General features: G+C 38.5%; 1 protein-coding gene across 1 annotated transcript; it reads right to left on the bottom strand.

Moving 5' to 3' along the window:
• Nucleotides 1–1,149: 1,149 nt before the first annotated feature.
• LOC140922252 (SLIT-ROBO Rho GTPase-activating protein 1-like) lies at nt 1,150–23,531 on the bottom strand. The gene is made up of 18 exons (XM_073372246.1): nt 23,284–23,531; nt 20,268–20,454; nt 19,257–19,413; nt 18,018–18,080; nt 17,607–17,720; nt 16,670–16,798; nt 15,008–15,229; nt 14,268–14,360; nt 13,029–13,196; nt 11,842–11,920; nt 11,376–11,406; nt 10,729–10,837; nt 9,736–9,796; nt 9,244–9,321; nt 8,109–8,243; nt 6,088–6,193; nt 5,632–5,861; nt 1,150–4,334 (listed from the first exon to the last, which is right to left on the bottom strand). The coding sequence occupies exons 1-18, from the start codon at nt 23,342–23,344 to the stop codon at nt 3,358–3,360; spliced, it is 3,000 nt and encodes a 999-aa protein (XP_073228347.1). The 5' UTR covers nt 23,345–23,531; the 3' UTR covers nt 1,150–3,357.
• Between the last annotated feature and the right edge of the window lie 399 nt (nt 23,532–23,930).

The raw sequence follows: 23,930 nt of genomic DNA, 5'->3' as shown, positions 1-23,930 counted from the left end.
TAACACCTTCCTCGATCTCCATAATTCTTCATAAGATACTCAGCCTCATTCATTAATTGTTAATTAATGTGTTCCCCCACTTCTTGATTTAGTCAGACACCTTACTTTTTGAGTATTTTCCGCTTTGAGGGGAAAAATTGATGGAATTTGGATTTTGCCAATAAATGCAACACTAAGATGTCATAATGACGTCAAATTACGTCATTATGTCAATCAAGGTAAGACGTACTAGATGTTGCAAATACTACGAACATCATTCTGCTTAATTTTGGTAGCCGTATCAAGCGTTGTTTTGAAGTTATAGAGGGGGCTCCAGAAGCTCCCCCCAGTCACAGGAAGCAAATAAAGAGCCCGGTCTGAATAGGGTTCATGGGATTCCTGCCCAAGAAAGGTTAATTCAGTCCCTACTATGCTATTGATGCCATTATTTATTATTCATTCAAAGAATTTCTCCATTTCTGATTGGCGTTATTTTAAAAGTCCCGCTGCTAATTCTTACTAACCTGCTAGCGTCGAGACAATCCTTCATAACCTCCACTACCGCTTTTTGTGAGTATTTGATGGATAAAACGTAACAGGCTATGAATGCTGCTATTCTTGCCTCTCGTTGATCCATTCGTAAACATTGTCATTTATGCTCAATCCGTTTTATTCTTAATTTCACAGATATGGCTGAAAAAATATGCTCGTTTTGCAATATTTCTCGCTAGGATACCATGAATTAAAGGACAAAATTTTTCACAAATGTATATCCTGAGGTCTTTCTGTGCCAAACGTATAATCATGGTCATGTGACATGTCACGTGATTTAAAATTTAAAATAAACGAAATTGGCGAGTTGGTGGCGAATTTCTTTGCATGGTTAAGGGTCGGCAAAACGCGCAGCATCGCTTTTCGACTCGTTTTGCAGCAATGTTGCAAAACAAGTAGCACCTTTTTGTTGCCCGTTTTACGTACCCTTCCGTATTTCTGCACCCGCATCTGCAAAATAAACCCAGCAGTCTTGTTCGTCTCCTTGGAAGTAAAGTAAGTTGGGTCCATTCAGCACAAATCATTATACATTGCGACTAAACCCTTATACCACAAAGGAAGTATGGGGGAACTACAACAAGTGCAAGAGGGTAACGCTAACGTGGCAAAAAGCGGCTAAAAAGTTACAAAACGGCTGTTTTATTATTGAACTGCTTGATAAGTTATCTAAATTTTCTTACATACACCAAAATATCTCTTTGAATTATTTATCGTTCAAGTCTTTAGCATACCAACTTACTGAACGACTCTTTAAAAGTGATGTTACACGGTACGTTTCGCAACGACGATTTTTAGCGCAACACAGCGTCGCAATGTTGGAACAATGTTGTAACTAATCAAAACAATGTCGCAACAATGTTGCAACGCCGTGCTACGCTAAAAATCGTTGTTGTAAATCGTCTCGTGTAACATCACCTTAGTTTCAAGGAATTGTCACATTTTTCTAACACCAATAAACATGATTCCATTCCCCAGAGTGAAAGAAAGAGAGAATCGAAAGAGTTTTAAAGCCAATGCATCAAGGCTTACTTTAAAAGCTATCGGCCACGTGTTTCCCTTGGGCGACTACATCTTTTAGCACCTCAAGCACCACCCACTGAACGACAATGAATGTCGATAGAACGGGCAAAGCGCAAAAATAATGGCTTATTAAAACGCCGTCTTAAGTTAACCAATTTTTTCAAATTTTGTTACTATTTGTAAAAACTTAGACGCATTCTGTGGGTAAAATCGTATGCTCATAAGCCAAAATGTACACAATAACGTCACGATGCATTAGCCTGTTCTGACATCAAGGGCCTGTTTACATGGAGGAGGGGGACCCCAGGTAAGCCGCTTTGGTGGGGTAACCCGCCTGTCCATATAATCTCTCATTTTAACTAGCCAATCATAGGGTTGCTTGGTCAGCCTGACCGAGTAACCCTCTCGGTGGGGCTTAAATTTTTCCCAGAACGTTTCGAGGTGAGGTAGCCCGCCTACCCGGGGTCGGATTCGTGTTACATCAAATTCGGCCCAAATTCAAGTAACTGCCTTTGGTGGCTGCTTTGCAATTGACAATAGACAGCCACAGCACTGCAAAATTGCAGCAAGAGCAGCAAGTGAGAGTAGAAGAGCATTAATCAGTTTCGCGACCAATCAGAAATCAAACCGAAACCAACCGCGAAGCGTTTTCCCGCTCTTTTCTACAGATCTAATTGGTTAATTCGAACATAAATCACCAAACACGTCGTTTGCCCCCCACCTCCATGTAAGAAGGCCCTAAAAAATGGCGTAACATGCCACACGATGAAGAGAAATCCGGAAACAATATGAGAATCACGTTATACTGCAAAATGTCATAGAACCTCAAGCTATTATTTTGATTTCCTTGCATTTCAAATAAAATCATAAATAATAGCATCACCTACAAAACAACCTTGAACAAGAAGGGAAATTAAGCCTATACTTCAAACGAATTTTTACTAAAATAATTACATATTTACAATACAATTATAACTGAACTTTCCAGAATTAAATGATAGTCGTACTTTGCCCATGAAAAGTCACCATACTAAATATACGAAAGACGATAAAACAGATAACCGCCCAAGCCACTTCCCTCGGTGAAGACCTTTCCAAACTTGAAAATGTGTTACTAAAAGTGAAACTCCTTAATCATGGATAATGATGACATAGTAAAATTGTATTTATTAACCAAGTTTTCATATCAAAATTAGTGAAGTTCACATGACTTTTGGGTTCCTATAACTAGTAAACTGCGGGCAAAGAAAGGTCTGCGTCAATGCATTTTTTTTTCTTTTTTGAGAGACAATAAATCGGTGCAATCACTTACACAGTCTCCGGACTCGCCAGATCCAATCCCCTCCATTGCCACCCAGCCTCACTTTGGTAGAGCCAGAAGCCCCCTAACCGCAGCGAGCAACTCCCACACTAGCCGTACATCACCGCGTTTACTTTCAGCCGCATCTTTTTTGGGGGAATCCTGTGTTTGTCCAAATAATCCGGTTTTTTGGGGGGTGGTGGGATGCGGTTGGGGGAAATCTGTCTATACAAACGCCATGAGACGAACACATGGCAATTGAAGGCTCCAGGTTTTGGACTCCCGTTTACGCCCATCTTTGAGGTCAGAATTTGTATTTAAATTACTAGATCATCTACCCCCCCCCCTTCCACCCCCTGGCCCCCCCGGACCCTATCCCCTTCCTCCCTTGTTCGCCACCTTAACTGATCGTCTGAAAAAAAAAAAAAAACAATCAACCAACGTAATCGCCTACTGTATTGATCTCATATATCTATATAACCTTATAGCTACCTTGAACCACCCCGCTAAAAGGCCGTATCATCCCCGACAGACCCCCTACTCTTTCTCGGATCCTCCCCAGTAGACCCTCCCCGGTGGCTCCGTACAGCTTGTGCAGCATGCAAAGACGCTAGTAAGTCATCGGAATTTTTCCGAAAGGGAGGAGCTGGATTGCGGCTTCCACCTTTGGGCTTAGGAAGGACAGCTGGAGGAACCTTCGGCGCGGTCGTCGAACGAGGACTTCCAGGCGGGCTGCGATTACCAGGCGATTCTCCTCTGGGTTGCCAAATAACATCACTAGATCTACGGTGTTCTTCTTTGGTTGCATTTCTTGATTCATCTGGTGTGCCTCCTTCTTTTTCCTGGCTGGGCGAAGACTTTCTGGGAGGCGAGATACTTCGGAGCCGTGGCATGGCGAAAGACGGTTGATCTTTTTCAGGCGTTTTATCAACGGAACCGTCGGTTTCCTTTTCCTCCTTTGGAGCCTTCCGTAAGAGATTCAATTGTCGTTTCACAATATCTTCTGACGAGATGGCTGGTGGCCCTGATGACGATGACGAAACCGGAGTACTTGTAAGTGACGTCTTCTTAAACGATGACATGCCACCAGTCTGGGGACTTGGTCCTAAGGGGCTTGCCACCTCAGAGGTGGGCGAAGGAATACTATCCCTTCCCCTGAGCGAGCCCTCCCTCTTTGGGATCCTCGGAGGCACATTTAAGTCCCTAGGTCTATCCCCACTGCTGAGTACCTTCGGCGAAGGTGTCAGTTCACCAGGAACTGACAAGCTACCCTCGCTGTCTGTAATGTCATTATCATTATCATCGTTGTTAATGCGGATGTATTTCGCGGGCACAAAACCGTCCGTTCCGTTTACGGTGCCGTCCCACCAGTCAGGATTGAAACGCTTGAAAACACGGATAATGTCGCCTTTCTTGAAAGAAAGTTCTTTGGAAGAGCGAGCCGAGTAGTCGAAAAGAGCTTCCGCGTCTCTTGGCTCGAAGTCTGCAAAAAACAAAAAAAAACACAGGAATTTCAACAAAAAAGGTGCATCGCCGTTCACTGTCAATGTCACGGTATCAAAATTAAAATCAACACCATTCAACAGATATAGTCTAGAATCTAGGAAATGAAGGGAGATAAATACCTTAAGATCGTCGCCAAGATTCAGGTCAGTGCAATTTTTCATATGCCAGATATTTAGAGAAATGATATACCCAAATTTACTTAGCTTATTGTATGGAGACGCGATGTTGGTGCCTCTACGGATGAGCACCAACTTGGCGGCCGGTAACTAACAGAATCTTTAATAATTTTATTATATAGACACGAGTGTTTTAATGGCAATTATTATATAGACACGAGTGTTTTACTGAAAAATATACCACTCGTAAAATTCATAAAAACTACATCCGGGACCCGAGTGGTTTATTTTCCATAATCTCACACGCGAGTTTATCGATGACGTAATTTCAGTAACTTCCCTCCAAAATTTGTAGGCGTCTTGCGTCCTTTGAATTTTAATTACACATTTTTCAAAGCTTTGCTTATATTTTGTCAATGTAGAACCCTATTCAGCTCAGTGTTATTTCTCCAGATTATTGTAAACAATGTCTTATATTGCTGTACTGTAAATTTTAGCCGTCACAATTACTTTTTGGCGAATGAAAATCTGGTACTTTATCGATGTTTTTAGGTCTGTATTTAATAAAAAGAACATTACACGGCGGCTTGAAGATATGAATTTTATTTTCTAGTGGCAAAAATAATACTTTACTCACTCACTGCGCTCGTTCGTAAAATATTGTTTTGCCACTCGAAAATGAAATTCATATCTTCGCTCCACCGTGTAATATCCTCTCTATATATAATGCATGGTGAGCTTGCGCAATAAAACATGATATCTTCACATGTGAAAATAAAGATTATAAAGATCACCGTTCCTATGGCTACATAGTAAATCGCGCCTTTCACAACAAAAAACTATTAAAGTGAAATGGTTTGGTATGTCGGCCTCCACGTAAATACCGCGTCACTTAAAAGCTTAGAAATTCTAGCGTAATTTATCACAAAACGAAGAACCCTTTGTCTGAAAACTAGTACTGAGCTGCTCTAAAACTTCATAATTCTCTAGTCTGATCTGATCTGGATGGAGAGTTTTGATAAAAAGTGAAATTACCATTGCGACGGGAATGGTCTGGCCGGTCAGTTCTGACAAATGGAAAGCACCCTTAGTGCACTTTCCACTACAAACAAGCTTAAACCCCTTTTTTTTTCTTTTAAAGAAATTCTACATTCTTACCTTCTTCACTATCACTACCATCTTCCGTGTCCGACAATTTTTCACGTAATGACTCTCCCGAGCCAGGGAACACCTCACCACTGTGCTTGATGAGCAGTTCTATCATACCATTCACTTGACTCTGGTAAGCTATCATGTCCTGTTCAGACGGGATTCGAAACAACGTCGGACCAAACACCACTGCTAGGTTATGCGCGTCCATTTTGTTGGAGTCACTGTGTTCAGCAACCCTTCATAACAGGGAAACAAAAATTAATGTACTAATAATAATAATAATAATAATAATAATAATAATAATAATAATAATAATAATAATAATAACGACGATGATGATGATGATGACAATTATAACAATAAAAAAATAGCTTAAACCTGATTCGAACCAATAATATCTGCGATATCGGTGCAGCGCTCTTAAAACCAAATATCAACCAATTCCTAAACAACAGTACTTACAAGCTAAGAAAAGAAAAGAGGTACTTCATGACCTGGACTACTGACTCAGGCAAGGAATTGAGGACGTTTGACAATTCTCTTATACCATCTTCAACAGAGCTGGACACTAAGGAAACAAGAATATAAAGAGGGTTCTTTTTAATAAGAAGCCATGTGATTCTTCACTGCAAATTACACTTTAATTGTTTGCTAGCCTTTCTAGATTTATTCCAACACATGGACAAGGGGGGGGGGGGGGGGGGGATGTAGTATCACAAGATTCGAATTTAACGCTATGTTCGCACTACACTGGTATAACAGGATGTCACGTGGTTCTCAGGGGGCAAACAAGTGATAAATTCTTCCAATCAGTGCAAGAAATCGAAGTCGAGTTTGTTCAGTTATTCTTGACAACAGAAATTGAACAACTTTTTATATTAAAGACAATAGTGGCAGATTATGGGTGGAAGTGATCATTGTTACTTTTTTAATGAGCTGGCGATCGTAGATGTCCTCACAGCAAGCAATAATGACCTTAATTTTGTCGAAACTCAAACCGTACATTTTGCATGCGATTGACTATTAATTGTCGTTTCGTTTTGAGAGAATAAACAAAGACGACCGCGATTTCTCGCATTTGCAAATTTTATCTTTTGCTTGCCTCCTAAAATACCACGTGACATTGCTTTTGTATCCCATCAATCCTAAAGCGCGTGCAAAGATAGCGGTATTAGTAAAATCCAACTCATTTGGGCCATTTATAAGAGGAAAAATAAGACGCGTCTTACATAAGAATAATTTTTAGATATGATATGTAAATAGTTTTTTGAATTTATTTTGTAACTTAGGATATGTGTTTTTATCTTAAGAAATAAAGATTATTATTATTATTATTATTATTATTATTAAGACGCGTCTTAAATAAGACGCGAACTTTCCGTATAAACGGCACATTTCGTCTAAAATAAGACGCGGCTTAGCTAAGACGCGTCTTATTAGATATGACATGCTCGTATAAATGGTACAGTTCGCGTCTTATTTTTCCTCGTAAAATGGCCCTAATGTCTATTATCAATGCTGCGTTCGGATTGGTTGAGCTAGTACTAGGCTATATGTTATAGCCCACTAGTAGCGAAAAGCGTCGGCTTTGAAAACTAAAACAATGGCGGGTGAATCCCGTTCTGCTAGCTAAAGTTGTTCTGTCTCGAAATTTTTGACTAACTAGTTGGATTTTACTAAAACAATTATTCCTCTCGCCCTCATGGCCTCTGAGTTAATAGCCCATTCGGATTTCGGCCTCGAGCCACTGACTCAGAGCCCATTCGGGCTCGAGGGCTAATTGTTAAATAGGGACCTTAAGCAACGAAGACGGCGACGGCAAAGCGGACGGAAAAACAGCCATAGGGTTAGACCGGCAAAACAACAACTTTGGACGTGCATCACGCTTTTTTGTACATTTCTTTGCTGTCGTTAGACGTGCAACTTCCTAATTTCACGTTTTATGGAAGACGGGAACACAAGACAACGATTTTCAAGCATTAAAGATTACTGCTCACTTATGGCAAACTGTTGGCTTAGGAGAGGGGTAGGTGGACAGTTTCCCAGAAACGTATAATGACCCAAACGCGTCACAAAGGGGAATTGCGTTCTCTGTGGAACTAACCATCAGCGCCTCTCAGTAACAATTGACTACCTTAGTCTTTTTGTGGTTACAGAGACCTGTTACGCTACAACAAATGCCTTGTAAGGGTTGGTTTTACTTTATGAACGCCGGTTAATTTTAGCTCAACAAACAAATTCCGATTCAAATCACACTGTGCCCATTCATGTATTCCGTTCACTTCCCTGTATTTTATTTTCCTATGATCTGCAAATATTAGTGGCTCTTCGATATCATAGCCCTCTTAACAATGAACTGGATTGATCGAATGGAATGGAGAGGAAAATAATTTACGTGGGGTGGGACCAGTCACTTGGGGGAAGGGAAAGGGGAATGAGATTTAGCCCCGGGGAATGGTCTTAAATCTATGTTATTTACTAACAGCTGGCCTTGATGAACTCTTGATAGTGTGAGCTGGGGAAAAGTGGATCTTCAAGTTCTCTGAAATACACCCTCAGTAATCCAGCAACAGCATTGATATCTTTCCAGTGATTCAAACCTGCTAATGGATCACGACCTGAAAACAACAATAATTACGGGTAGTTGTTAGCGCATCTACCATCAGGGTTTTATCTACACTCGAACTTTTCCACAACGGGCACCTTAGGGACAGAAAAGAGTGGCCGTTAGTGGAGGTTCGACTGTAGTTAATGGTTAGGATCAATTAACTGCCCACCTACCCCTCCCCTAAGCCAACATTAAGACTTACTTCTCACTTAGGGCAAAACGATGGCTCTGAGAAGGGGTAGGTGGGCAGTTTCCCAGAAACCTGAATTGATCCAAGGCTTTTTATGATTACATGATGATGATGATGATGATGATGACGACGACGATGATGAAGACGATTATAATGTTGATAATAGTTACAATTAACATTAACATTAGTTCTAAAATACTTCTTTGTAATAATCCTTGTAACGTTTTACGTGGTTTTATCTTTTGACGCAGTGGATGAATTATTACTTGCATTGCCGAAGTTTACTTTAACCCTTTGAAGACCGCTTCAGTCGTTTTTGTTCCATATGGAACGGTGTATATGTTGTAGTTAATTTTTTACCTCAGGTAATTTTGTATTTTTCCTTTGTTTGTATGCTAATGAAGTTGAAACAAATGAAAACTAAAAATTACCCGAGATAAAATAGAGATTTTACTTCCTGGACCCATTTAGCTTTCAGTTTAAGAAAGTTCGAAATAGATACGCAAGAAAAGAAGGAAAGAAATTGGGTTATACGCACGCAGTAGAGAATGAAAACAAAAAAATTTATTTCATTCGATTAGTCGGAAAATATGCCCTTTTTGTTGCAAAACTCATTCTTAGCCATTCTTATGCTAATGAACCGAAAACAGTCCTAAAATGAGGTATATTGGTGAAAAATGCGGTTTTTTTCGCCACTCGCTGGCCGTCACCAAAGGGTTAAAGGTTTTCATGTATATGCATGTTGTCTGGGTAAACGTCAAAGCCTTTCTAGTTAAATGAACGTGACATAGCAACAACATGCACCGTTCGGTTTTATTACCATTTTCGAATAGCTGTTTCATATCGTTAATTTCTGTTGTTGAACCCGACAAGCGAAATATTCCTTGATGGTCCAAACCTGTCAAAAAACGTAAAAGTAAAAGGAAAAAGAAATTTAAAGAAGAAGTAAACAAACAAAAAAACCGGCTTTGCAATAACGTACGTACACAACCACAAAGATATTCTAAACAAGGATAAAATAGTACTACATCCACTCAAAAAGCGCTGCTGCGCTATAAACAAATGCAATTTTTTTCTGTTATATCTGATTAAATAATAGAATTCACTAGAATAGATATTAGAAAACTGCTTTGATAAGCACGTTTGACGACGAATATTCGTACGGGGAAAACGTTTGGGCGTCATACATCTTAACTCGTTGATTACAACTTGGACAATCAGTGTAAACAAGGGACCGAACTTTCCTTTTGTAAAGAGTCAACCGAAGAGGGTATTTTTTCATAAAGGCTAATGAAATAGTTAATTTACTCACCAAACTTTTTTATAAACTTGACACAACTTTCTACTACTTCAGGAATTTCCCTTCCTGTAATCTGCAAAAGAAAATACTTATTTTCTCGAAATATTTATGCCAATACAATTTACAATATAAGAGTGCAACTCTCTCATTATCCATTAGGGAGCTTAAACAACGACGCCGGCAAAGTCAACGAGAACGGCAAAAAAGCAGTAGGTTTAGTTTGGCAAATCAACAACTTTGCACGTGCATCACGCTTTTTTTGCACATTTCTTTGTAGTCATTGCACGACTACCACGACGTGAAAATGCCTAACACGTTTTGTGGAGAACGTGAACGCAAGACAATGACTTTCGTTTTCTTTTCCTGAACTTTGATAGAGTTTTTTAGAATTGAAATCGAGAAAAAAGTGCTAACATTTGACGAATTGAACGAGATGGAATAAGCGCGATAAAGTTTGAAGCAGCGTAAATTCTTTTTTAAGTGACGTTTTCGTAGCCGTCGCCATCGTTGTTGCCTAAGCTCCCTATTAGTGATTTTTATACGCTGTGCTTTGGAAGCTTTCTCTCTACGACACATAAGACTATGTTTGCACTTAATTAATGGGCAGAATGTGTAACCTGCGAATACAGCCGTCCTGTTTTCGAAGGTTACACAATGTCCCAGTGCTGAAGAACAAACTTTCAAATCTGTTAACGAAATCTGAGGGTAAAACTCTTCAAATTAAACCACTGTAGAAGTGCTGTCACATGGTTCTGTATATCAAGTACGTAGTTCTAACTTTTCAAATCTGTGAATGAAATCTTATGGTGTATCCATTCAAATGAAATCTCTTTAACATTGCACGGCAGTATTTACTTTGTAAGTACTACTGACTTTTGAGTTGTGAATGAAATCCTATGGTGCAGTGACCGGTTCGAATAAAACTAGGGGGAGAATACTAATACTAAACTGATAATACTTCCTTCCTTCAGCACTTAAATTTAAAGACTAAGAACAAACACTCACCTTCAAATAATTATCTAAATTACAACCGAAAACTTTGGTTTTCTTGTGTACAGAATCCAATATAGCTGAGGCCTCTTTAGAGCCTATGTCCAAATGTGGCCTCTTAAGCCTGTCATGGAATAAAAAAATATGTTGCAGTTAAACCTTTTCCTCCTAGACCAAGTAATGGAGTAGTCTGCTACACAGCCGTTTTTAGTGTCGTTGCGTGACGACACTGAAAACGGCTGTGTAGCAGACTAGTTATGGAGAGATTCGCCTCTGAGTCTTTTCTTTTCGGTTTTTGTTTTTGTTTTTTCACATCACTGTCTGTCACAATGAATTAATATCAGTTTTTGCGTGTTTGTTTGTTTGTTTGTTTGTTTGTTTGTTTGTTTGTTTTTTTCACAGACATTTCCGGCTACACATCAAAATATTGCTTGGGTGTCAGAACAAAAGTTTTCTTCCCGAGGGTGTCCGCCTGCGAGAGCTTCCACTGTATGTATCGGTCATGAGGTAATTATGTTGCTACCTGGTGCTCAGAATATATTGTTTATCCTAATTGTAAGTGTTAGCACCATTCTGGTCCATGCTTTAGTTTTTCTTCATTGAACATCCCAATATTCTGTGTTACGTTGTGGAATTTCCAAAGTAAATTCAATTATTATTACCTGGCTCCAACTATATCGGGGGTGACCTCTCCTGCAAACGTTTTATAATGAAAAAACCGATCGTTAGCGAATCTAAGTTCTATTACATACATGCATGATAGTAAACTCCCACACCAACCTCCCCACTCCCTCCCCACGAAAGAAAAGGCCCCCTAATGTTAAAAATTCAAAAGAGCCTCCGTAGCCGGGGGAGAAGGGGCGGGCTAACTGTTTTGCACTGGGAAGCTCAGATGTGACTAGTTACATGTTACAGGGAGACTTTAATGATGATGTCCTGTTTCAATTTGCTAAGTTTAGCAAGAATTTTCTAGTCTACAGTGAAAAACTCTGGAAACCCCCCAACCCCTCAATCCTCGCCAGCCACGAATAAAAACCTGTTAAAAGTAAAGGGCGAGAGCCTATTTTTGGAATTTACGGGAGCTATTTTAGAGCATTTGTACAAAGTGAACTATATGTATGTACTAACCCAGTGTCTTGGTGAGCATATCATTTTCAGCTTCCATTCTGACTTTTAAGCTGCTAGTAAGAATCAGTTCCCTCATTTTCTAAAGGTACAGAAGAAAAAAAAAAAAAACAAAACTTCATAAAAATAACGATAGGCAACTCGAATCAGGAATGCCATGGAAAAAACCTCAAAACTAATAACAAACAGTGATTGGACGAGACAGAGTATCACTATGATGGCCGATAACACCATCCAAGAAAGGGCATTTTTGGGGTTGGACATCCTTCAAAGAGCGATCAACATCCTTCGCGTTCATTCTCGTGTATTCCTGCTGTGTTTTCGACGTTGGCACAACTGTACTGTGCTGCAGTCCTGTAATAAAATTTCTTTGCAAAATGAACTAGCTCGTCAATCGAAGTTTTGTTTTCTGCTTGTCCCCTTCAGCCACCCTTTTTGACTGCAATTTTAGGCCTTTCAGGAGAGTCAAAATGACCTTAAAAGAAATAACCGTAATTATTAGTATTTACCAAATCAGTAAGTTGCAATTTTCGCGCGTTTTGATTGGCTCTCGTATCTCGAAATATCCTTGGCTATTCACTGTTTTGCGACCGGAGCCAAGATAGCGTCTCGTTTCGAGAATTTTCGAAAGACGGAAATTGAGCGATAAATGAAGCGGTCGTTCAAGCAAATACCAAGAAATCTATGAATTTTGGCTTGTCAGTGTTCAGTGTTCCAGCCCGAGTGCGCCATAGCGTAATCCCGCAAAAGATCGAGAGATCGCCCTCACCAAAAGCATTCAAGGGCCATTATGGCCCTTTCCTCTTTTGATTCCCTGGGCTTAAAATGGTCTCTGTTACTTCAACTACAATAATTTTTCCAATTAAACAGAATTTTTAATCTAAAGAACAACGACTCCGTACCTTTGTACACAACATGAAAATCAATCGATGAATCTTCTTAAGTTTAACGGTTTACCGTGAGTGGTCTGGAGACTACTGAGCCTCGACTTGGCTTTTTTAATATCGCAGGAGCTCATGGGTATCCATCATGGCGTCTCGAAAAAGGATAAACCTGATAAACGCATCTTCCAGGTCTATCGAAATTTGATACCCTGAAATTGGTCTATATTTAAACCTTGGCAAACTACAGGGATAATAAAAATAATAATTTATAAATACCAATACAAGATCGTGAAGTGTTAAACTTACCACAATAAAGTACAATTCTAAATCTTCACTGCTATTCTTGATAGATGTACAACTAGCACTGCCAGAAGCATTGTCAATTTCACCATTAGCCATCCTCATCATCTCATTATCCCACTGTCGATACATTTCACTCAGAGCATCTGAGGTTGCTTCTGCCGTCTTTTCAATCTAAAGAGATACCAGGAAGGTCATCAAAGAGTCAAAAGTGGAAATTTTCGGTTGTTTATCATTATTTTATTATCTTTTAGCCCTGGAAAAATAAAATGTTGTGCTTGCAATACATTGATGTATCCAGAAAAGAAATTATGATGCATTGTATCAGAAGCATGAAACTAACGTCATCATACATTAGACGTCAAGAAGGCAATAAAAACGCGATGCATATGCTGAAGTGTTTGATAACTTGATTTTGAGGAGAAAAGTATGGGTGCCAATAGGCATGGTACCTGACTTCCTTTCCTGTCTATTGGCAGACACCTCTATAAACTCTATTATTATTTATTCAAAATATTTCTCCGTTTCTGATTGGCTAAAATCACACGCATAATTCATCATAACCAGCTCCTGTTGACCAAATTTGGAAGAATTTTGCCATATTGAACCAATGACGTCAAAAGTGCAGCAAAATTGCAGATTATTGAACCATTTACCTAGAAACCCTGGGACGAGTTTGAGTTGTTTTTGAAGTGAGTGATGGCAGAACATTTTACTCATTTCACAGCGAACTATGGTCTAATAAACATGGCAAGAACAGCAAGTAGAGAACTCGACACATGACATCTGATATTTGGAGTATATTTGCAGACCTGAACAGCCCTTGATCTCCTAAACTTCCCAATAAAGACGCACTATCGATATGAACTTAACATCGACCGAGGTAAGTATATTTTAACTTGTTTTTAAACTTGGAATTATTTTCGGGCTTGGTGGATAACACTCTCCTCAATCTGCAGAATTCTTTATATCCTACGAAAGCAGAATTCAATAATTGCTAATAAGACAGACATCTCCTTGAGACAGACACCAGACAGAACCCTCTGCGGTTGGGATGGTCCCAACGGTGTCTGTCTTGGAGAGAGTTTACTGCACTAAAGAATATAAGGATTATTTTTCTCAGACATGGGTTATGTGAGCTATTTTAGTTTCGCTATAAAGTTTATGAATTTACAAATGTGTGCTTCCTCACAAACACCTAAACAAAGAAACAAAACAGTAACAACATTCAAACAAGGCACCGACCTCCTCAGTTTCAGCTCGTATTTTTTGAAGTCTCTCATAGACTCTATAATGATGTTCTATCACATCTGTCTGCTGAGGTGACACCTGATTTAACTGTGGAAAAAAGCAAAAAGCAATTCCCTCAATTCGTGTGATGATAAGGGGTTTTTTCTTGAGTTTCGACCATGGCTTCTTGTAAGAGTAAAAGGATTCAATAAAACAAGGTACCACTGGGTCATTTTTTACAACTTCAAGGTGTCTGGATAACAGATGAACTACTGTATTGAGTGTCTACCAAAAAGACAATAATTCTTGCAGAAATTTATAAATTAAGTTCACAAAACTTTATGGTGTTCCAGTTCCAGTATCTAACTCATCTTCACAGTACCGACTATTTGTAATGGTACAGTTTGACAAGTAACATGGCTTTGAAACAGTGACATACAGCTTTACATGTGAGACCGATAAAATGGCAACAAACAACATAAAGATTGGTTGTAGCCGTGACAGCGATGAGGACCATCACAACCACAATAGTAAAATACCAAAAGAGACATAGACAAGAGCCTCCTTTTCGATACACAAGTGACCGATTTTGAAGTTCAGACCAGGGACATAGCTACCCCTCCCCCTGCACACAACCCCAACCTCCCAACACTCCTTCCTAAGGGGGGCCTTAGTACTGGTTGATACACGTACTCTGTGTTCTCTTCAAGAATCATTACTGAGCTTGAAAATCAAAGAAAACTAACAGAACATGCCTCTTCATCGTTGTATGGAAGAAAGGCAAACGTGAATGGCAAGGCAAGGGCTCCATGGCTGTCTTCAAAGAAGTAGTGCTTATCCTTTTCAGCCAGCACAGAAAGCTTTCCTTCACGTATGCTGTCAGCAGATTGAATTGTTGCACTTGCGAGGGTGGCTTCTGCTGTAGTGTATGCCTCTATGCCTCTTTTGAAGGAGTCGTGATAATTGGTGTCAAAACCCTACAATAACAGATTTTAGGAGAGGTTGTAAGTTTATAACCACTTGGCTACATTTTGCATGTAAAGTCAAACCTTAATACAGACAATGAGGAGGCTATAGAAAGCGCCTGTATTGATGGAGAGTCTGTATTAAGAGGGTTAAATTTTGAGGAAATGTACGGAAGGCTGGGGCTTTCAAGAGGTTTTCCTACAAGTACTCTGGTTTCCCCCTCTCTCGAAAAACAATAATTTCTTAGAGTGAGTATGATTGTCCAGGTGAAAGTAGCCCTGAATAGGACTGTTGCTGATAGTGACTGACATTTTGACAACTTTTTCTGAGGTAGTCATCTTCCGAGTCAAACCTTTCACAATCATTTCTTAATTCCAATTTTGTTTGTAATGGTTTACATGAAGAACCACCATTGTCCACTAGTGGAGAGGATACTCACAAGCAACCTGCACTAACAATGGCTGGGGTTTTAAGTTGAACATTCTGTTCAGGGCCCAGTTGTTTGAACGCCGGTGAGGCTAACCCAGGCCTAACCCGGGGTTAAATTTTAACCCAGGTTTCTTTTTCTTTTTCTCAAAAGCACTTTCTCAGATAATTTTCTCTATTCTTTCAATCATCAAATTGTAAGAAAAGAGAATTAAACTGAATTTACTTTAAATGAAGCTCCCAAATCTGAGTTCAAATTTCATGCTAACCCTTGGTTATCTTAACCCAACTTCGAACAAGCCGACCCAGGTTGTTAAGCCAATCAGTTAACCCCTTAAGCTCCAACATCCAAATACAAATTCTCCAGATCAATGTCCATACAAATTCCTAACGAGTTACACTTAGTTGGAAAAATGCTTTTAAAGAGCAGCACATTTCCCTTGGTCATTGCTCTACTACATGCAATTCTCATGGCCTTTTCTTGTGATTATGTATTCATTATTGTTAGGAGAAAATTGGCATTGGTCATCCTTGGTACTAAAAGGGTTGAGCAAACCATGATAAAAAAACAAGACAATCCATTTGAATGCTCTACACACCCAAAAGAAACTATTTTCCTTAACCTATTCAAAGCATTAATTTTTAAAATCAAATCACTATACAGGGTTCTCAATAAGAGCCAGCAGCTGGCAAAATTCGCCAGCTATTTCATGGAAATTACCCCCCAAAAAGGCAAAATTTAATGATGTCGGTTTTCTGTGCAAACACTCTAATTTTTGCTCCAGAATGCTGAAAATGTACTCTAAGAGGCCCAGATTTCCAAATTTTTCCAGGGGGCATGCCGCCGGACCCCCTTGTAACTCGCTCTTTCAGCGCTTGCAAGTTTTTTCCTTCTCCGCCTACTGCAAAGCTTTTGCCACCTACTTATAACTTTACTGAAAACCCTGACTACAACACTTTTAAAAGGCCATTTGGTATCCATTTGCTAGCTATTTAGTCAATGGATACAATATGATAATACTTACATCCACCAAAGTACCTAGGAACTTGTTGTAATAGTTTTCCAGGAAGCGGTTTGTGGATGCTAGTGACAAGACATAGTCATTCTTTGCTTTTGTGCATCTCTTCTTGCTTTCTGAAAATTTCTGTTGGTGCTACAAAAAGCAATCAAAGTCATTAGTTTGAATGATGTCAAAAGCAACATTCTGATACAGTCAAAAATTGTTTCCTTTTTTTTCATGAATCTACAAACAAGAGGAGCAGGGGTAGCGCAGTGGCGAGAGCACTTGCATGTGGCCCGAGTTCATTTCAAATCACGGCATAGACCCCAAACGTGGGTTGAGTTCAGGATTGTCAAAAGTAGCCAGCTGCCAGCAAAAATCGCCGCCTACTTGGTTAGAATGGGCCGGCTACTCTGCTTGGCAATTCTTTACGGATGGCATTTTCTTAAAATAACTCAGCCGTCTACTTCAAAACTTTCTGACAACCCTGTGAATTTGTTGTTGGTTCTCCCTGAACTCTTTTTGCTAAGAGAGGTTTTTCTCCTTGTACTCTGGTTTTCCCCTCTCCTCAAAAACCAACATTTCCAAATTCCAGTTCATCCAAAATGGCAGGTGAAAAACCCACTTATGTGGATGTGCTACCTCTAAATTGTCACAATGCATTTATTTATTTATTTATTTATTTATTTATTTATTCATTAAAGTCACAGAAAAAAAACACAGGGTGCGTGCACAAGGAAATAAACTTTTACCTGCTTATGACTTGAAAGATAAGGGCCTATAAAAAATAATTAACTTTACCATGCTACTGTGCATGAACTAATTATTACTCATTGTCAGTTATTGTTGTTTATGGGCATGATGTCTCTCTCACTGAGCAAGAGTCAAGAATTCAAAGCTCTTCGAATAGAAACCTAAACGATTCCTTTAAAACTTCTCTATACATTACAGCTGTAGGTACCTTTTCAAACTGCTTCGCCATTTTTTCATTCTTACGACGTGAGTCTTCCATCTTTTGTAGTTTCTGCTCTGCAGTTTTGCTTTCAACAGCCATGGAGTGATAGCGGTGAAAACGCTGGGAAAAAAAATGAGCAAACCTTGCTGCATAAATTTTGACTGAAGTATGTGTGAAAACAGTAAATTAATGTTTGTTAGATGTTCTTCAAAGTGGGAGAAGCGAAGTTCCTCTGACTGTAGCATGTATTCATGATTCAACAGTGGTTTTGACAAAGACAGATAACTGCAGTACTCTCTGATAAAAACAGCACGTGTGTGTAAAAAATAACATTATTGACGCCGTATAATGCTTTAACTATTTAAAAAGAAGAAACTTACAACAAGATCAAAAAGTTAATTTGTCATGACTGCTTACCCGGTTAAGTTCCTGCACTGACTTTTGTAGCTCATCTTGCAGTGTTGTTGCTGTCTCCCGGCACTGCAAAAAGTAAATTATATGCCTTCCATATTAGCATGTTGTTACCATTTTACCTTAAATGCAAACAGTTTACTAAGGTAGAAAAACTTTTTACAGTGTGCATGTAAATTCGCTTAACCTCTGAGCCTGAGAGGAGCAAATTCTTGACTTAATATATACACAATATTTTTCTATAAAATGACAGCATAATAATATTAATAAAGGGTACACTTCAGATCCCTGATAAATAGCCAACAATCTCACTCAAAATGCACCATTAATATTCAAAATAATAATTTAAAAATTTATAGCACACAAATAGCTATGTACATACTGAATATAATCAAATGCACAGTAATAAATAAATAACTTGTAAAATAGTGTAAACTTTGAGAAAAAACCTTTCACCATAGCATTAGTAGGCTATTTTCTAAAACTCTCGCATTCAAAACGAGGCTAAGTGCAAAACTTTTCAAGTAAAAATAGGTTTTAATAAATTGCATGAGAATGAACACAATTACGGCTGAGGGCAACTTGGAAACCACCTTTTTGAGTTTGATAACAAGTTGCACATAAACAGAGTCACAAAATTAAGCTGATTTGAAAAAGGCCATGCTCTAAGAAAAATTGAAGGGAGCCCAACACTCTGAACCTACAAAATCCAGGGTACCCAGCATACATGTGTACTATTTCTGTGCAAAAAGGTTAGAGCTGCTTGTCATCCAAGAGCAAGGCTGTGCTCTGAGGAAAATTGAAGTCAACCCAGTGCTCTGAAACTGTAAAATCTGGGGTGTCCAGCATATGATTTGTATGAAAAATCTAAGTTTTTCTAGTCGCCCAAGGGCAAAAGTTAGGCGCCAGAGGCCACTGGGCTCTGCTAGAGCACAACCCTGAAGAGTATACACAAAAGTCGGCGCCACGGGCTGCAAGTTCTGGGTACTGCTGGGCACTGTCTTGTTTGTTTGTTTGGAAACCAAGTCCCAATAGTGACCAACATCAATTTTCTCCTAACCATATCCATATGATGTCAAGAGATTAGGTTATGAGAATTAACACAATGATCACCTAAGATAAAATGCTTTGATCTTTTATCAAATTCTCTCAACTCATTCATGAAGGAAATGTATGGAGATCAGTTTGGAGAATTTGTATGTGGATATTGGGGCTTAAAGGGACATTCAATAACTAAATAGTCACCTTTTTGGCTACTCTCTGACAGTCATCGCTTATAATCATAAACCTGTTCACCACATTATTGGAAACATTCTCACTTAGGCCTAAATGCATTTTAGATTTGGTCTTTGTTTCCATTAGTACTTGTTGCCATAAATCCATTGTTGTTCCCTTTTCCTTCCTAAACATAAGACAGTAACAGAAACAATGACTGTTAAGAGATGCACTTAACCAGGGATGTAGCCATAAAAAAAAGCTAAAGAGCATTTTTTTTTGCTTAAAGTCTGCATATTCAGATTACTCCATGTCTCCCTTTCAGCCACTGATTTTAGCCAAAGCTGGCTGTTATAGCTACATCCCTGCCCATCAGAATACGTTAGGTAAGTGGAATAAAATTTAATGGTTAACTCCTGGATGTACAACGGGCGCTAGCCCAACTCATATAAAAGTATCACCTCTAAACATCAAATTTGAACCGCGTAATTAAATAGCTAGTTGACATGTTTATTGTTGTTGTTGCTGTTGTTCTATGCATATTAGCATTTATGGCAGGCATCTGAAAGGGATGGGATTCTAGTCGCCCAAGAAACACATAGTAGGCGTACAAGGCATTCTTGTAGGCATTCCTGTCCTCCCTTCTCCCCCGCATGCAGTCTCACACCCAAATTCCCTTCCCTTTTGCTTTTGAATGCCTGCCACACAGGCTATATGTGTATGTACTCATTGTCGTTTGATGATGTAGTCTTTCCATATAAAAGTAAACTGTAAACTTAGAAATAACTTTTATCACTGTACAGGTCTGTCATTATTCATTGTGGTTCAAAGTTCAGTTTTTATCAACCGCCTTTGTGTCCTGTAGCATTACATGCACAGTTATTTGACACGGTTAATGTCAAATATCAGATTATTTGAAATGTCATGCTTTACTCGCAGCACTTCACTTTCCATTGGAAACTACTAGTTGTTACGAGTTAGTCCATTAAGATTTGAATGTTTCATATATAATGCAAAAAAACTATGGCATTATGACAGTACCTTTGAGTCTTATGTCTATGTAGTTTGTCCAAGTACATCTTTGAAAGCCGCTCAAGGTTTCTGGAGTAATCCAACTCAATTTCTGACAACCTCCTGAAAAACTCCTGTAAGTCTGCTAGTAACAGAACTTTACCTTCCGTTCTGCTGTCAAAGCATTTTAGTTGTTCTATAAGAATCTGCCGTACCTCTGGAAGATGAAATAAAAACAATTATTAAAAACTGAATTATTGGATAATGCAATTCTAGAGCTTTGATTGGCTTTGCCGTCATGGTATATGAGCCATTATACCATTCTCGCCAAATATGGTAACTGTGCGCATCTGTTCAAAATTAAAAACAAGGCGAAAGTCGGTTGTTTTAACAAATAAATTCAGGAGGAATTTCAGTTTTTTTGTAGGCGTTTTTAAACAATTACTCCACTCACGCTTGTGGATATGAGATGATTACAGCCAACTCGGTGCTATGCCCCTCGTTGGCTATCTACCATCTCATATCCAATGCGCACTCATGGATTATTGTTAATTATTATTCATTTAAAATATTTCAATGTTTCTGATTGACTCTAATCACCCAGCTCCTTCTTCATAACCAACTGGCACTTAAAATATATGGAAGATACCAGCAATATACAGCCCTGTCCCATTGATTTAATGGTGTATTTACTTCGAAACAAGGTTGATCGATGGTATACTGTATTTTCTTAGAAAAAAGGCAGCTTGGACAAAGTGAACTAAAACATGGCTTTCAAGGCTGTCTGAAGATGAAATAGCTGAATTTCTAACCAAAACTGAACGGAACAAATACAAGTATGAGCATGAATGTTACAAGTATCTATTTTTGAGGAGTATCTGTCAGAGAAAGCAATATTCTGTTTATATCCTGAAACTATGCCGAGATATAGGTCAAAGTTTTTAAGAAAGTCTATGAGGAGGTAAGCTTGTTAAGAATTTAGAAATAATTTGAATGTCGAAGAATAAAACAATATTTATTGAATTTGGCTTTTGTATGATGTGAAGAATTACATGTGTATGCTGATCTTGCAGGTTGTTATCCTTCATCTGCATCATTCTTCACATCACACTCAGCCTCATTCAATAACAACAAAAATAGATTGTTAATTATAATCTACTAGCTAACTGAATTCACGACCGTTAAAAACTTCTAAAGAATGGACGCCTCTATAACAATCACATTTAGTTATGTCTGTCTCTGTATTTAGGTATTTTAAGGACTTGACTATAATAAATTGATGATCAGCATACCACAACAGGAAATGACTTCATAATAGGAAGGAAAGAAAAAAAAAACAAATAATGGCTGCTGAAATGTCTATCTTTAAGCATCAAACTACCTCTTAAGTGGATTAATAAATAATGTATTTCATTTTTGATAGACCTTTAACCACCCAAAGATAAGCATTGAGTACCACCACATAAAGATTATACAGATTTTGAAATAGCATTTATTATTTCGACACTACAAACAGTTATTCAGTATCATGTTTTGACAGGATAAATTTTCTATCTACATTTTCCTTTATAGTTCAATTACAGGAAAATTCAAATGTACTCTATTGACTATACGCTTACTTTTCCACAGATCAATTCTCAAATCAATAGAATTTAGAAAAGGTAAAACTGAATTAAAACTAAATATATCCACAGCACTTGAAACAAGTTGATTGTTAGACACAATACAACTGGTAGTGTTGTTAGGGGAAAAAAACAAACTATGGAGGCAATAGTTTTTCAAAGAAACCCTTTAAATCTTTGTACACTCTTTTATCCATGGACATGCACAATACAAAATAATGGAGTAAATTAATTTAACTGCGTGAACAGATTTCGTGACCTGCAACAACAAAGTACTTGATAGATTAAAAGCTTATTGTTTCAAAGTTCGTGTATCGACAACTCCGGTAAAATTTCATCGTTATAAACTTCATCACATGCCCAATTTCACAACGAATTTGTGGTCAGGAGTTTACGATAGGGTTAATACAGAATCCGTAAAATTAATAGGAATTTAAAGACTTCAATTAACTTGAGCGTACAACTCAAACATATGCATTGGATTCAGGTACAGTACGAAAAAAATTGTCAAGTCAAGAAGCCATGAAAATTTTAAAAAGAAAACAAGGCACTAAATGTTAAATATTTTATATATTTCACGTCTCACGAATAAATGAACATAAAAGCTAGTTTGTGAATGCTTGCGGCGCGGTCAAAAATAACTACACAGACCAAACGAAACGAAACATTCAAGCACAGCTACTGTGGAATCTACGATAAGGTCCAGTTTTGTAGTGGTTTAAATATTAATGGCTCTAAACAAGTTTTTATTCAATAAATTTAAGCGAAACCTCTAAAATTCCACATCCAACAAAATAAGCTTAGTTGTATTTGCACATAGAAGAAATTAAGCTTATAAAAGCTAACTTTCAGTTTACGCTCCAAACCTGGCCATGTATGGTAATTTAATAGGACACCTCAACGTGGAAACACGGTTAAATGGCAGTTTGTCAAAAATCTCACAGGTCTGGTCGTAAATGAAATTATTTTTCTCTGAACACAGAAGTTTGATGCAAAATAAAACTTCCAGGAGCTTGCTTATTTTATAAGTTTAAGCTTCAGTTTTATATACATGTACATTTGTATTCCGTCTGATCCATTATAAATCATTATTGGAGATTGAACTACCACTTACATCTTCGATGTCTAAATTTCTTGCTTAAGGCAAAGGAAGGCGGCTTGTTTGCTTGATTTAACCTTATAAGAAGGACCAAACTAACCCGATATTTGCCACAACCTTAGACCTTCCACGCGCCTTTTTCTGACCGAGAGCGTGGACGGCAATTCGCCTCTTGAGTCACCAAAGATCGCAGATTTATATCATCCCGGAAGCGATTCGAGGCGAATACTTCACTTTATTCCCCACATAGTATTTATACCAACAACTCATTAAATTCACCGCCTATGGCAGTGCCGTTTATCACAGGACCTATCTAACAACGTACCTTTCGTTTGAGTATCGAACTCGAGCACGGCCGCCTTGCCCTTCTTGCCACTACTCGTCATTTTAAGTGACTTAAAATTGCTCTTCACTACGCCATCGTGATATAATGATGATCAGGTTTTATGAAGGAAGGAATTCACCAGCTTATGGTTTGTGTTTCGACCAAGAAACCTTTGTTTTGAGACCAGAAATCACACATTTACGAGTGCTGACTGGCCGGAAGGAAATTTCGCTGCTTCGTAATACTGGACTCAGACCCAGGCTTAACCGATCGTGTGAAACGAAAGCGAGGCACCTTTTTTTCCTAGGTTCGGGGTCGGGTTTTTTTTGTTTGTTTTTGTTTTTGTTTGTTTTTGTTTGTTTTTTGTTTCGAGGTTGCTGGAATAGAAATGATTAAATTGAACAAAATAAAAAAAAGTAGCACTTTCAAGGTTCATGAGTGTATCGGCCTGTGGGCAGGGCATTCCTCTTCTAGAAGAACAGGGCTCTATAATCTAAAATTCCATTCCCCATCATGTTTTGCCATCGAATTCGGCATGGGTACAAAAAATACCAGCTCTGGCAACCGCCTTAATTGGCCTGTGAGCAGATATTCCCTAGTAATCAGTTTAACTTTGCTGTCAAAAGAAAAGGCGAGGGGCGATCGAT

Source organism: Porites lutea, chromosome 13 (assembly GCF_958299795.1).
Source record: "Porites lutea chromosome 13, jaPorLute2.1, whole genome shotgun sequence".
Classification (NCBI taxonomy): Eukaryota; Metazoa; Cnidaria; class Anthozoa; order Scleractinia; family Poritidae; genus Porites; species Porites lutea.
Note: the sequence above shows the minus strand (reverse complement) of the source record. Positions and strands in the feature narration are given on the sequence as shown.

Bases quoted from the DNA above. Each gene is read 5' to 3' on its own strand.
- LOC140922252 (XM_073372246.1), bottom strand. From the start codon at position 23,344: ATGACGAGTAGTGGCAAGAAGGGCAAGGCGGCCGTGCTCGAGTTCGAT. The intron at 19,414-20,267 runs GTACTGTCATAA...TCTTATGTTTAG, and splicing joins CATAGACATAAGACTCAAAG to GAAGGAAAAGGGAACAACAA. The intron at 11,407-11,841 runs GTTAGTACATAC...AAACGTTTGCAG, and splicing joins TATGCTCACCAAGACACTGG to GAGAGGTCACCCCCGATATA.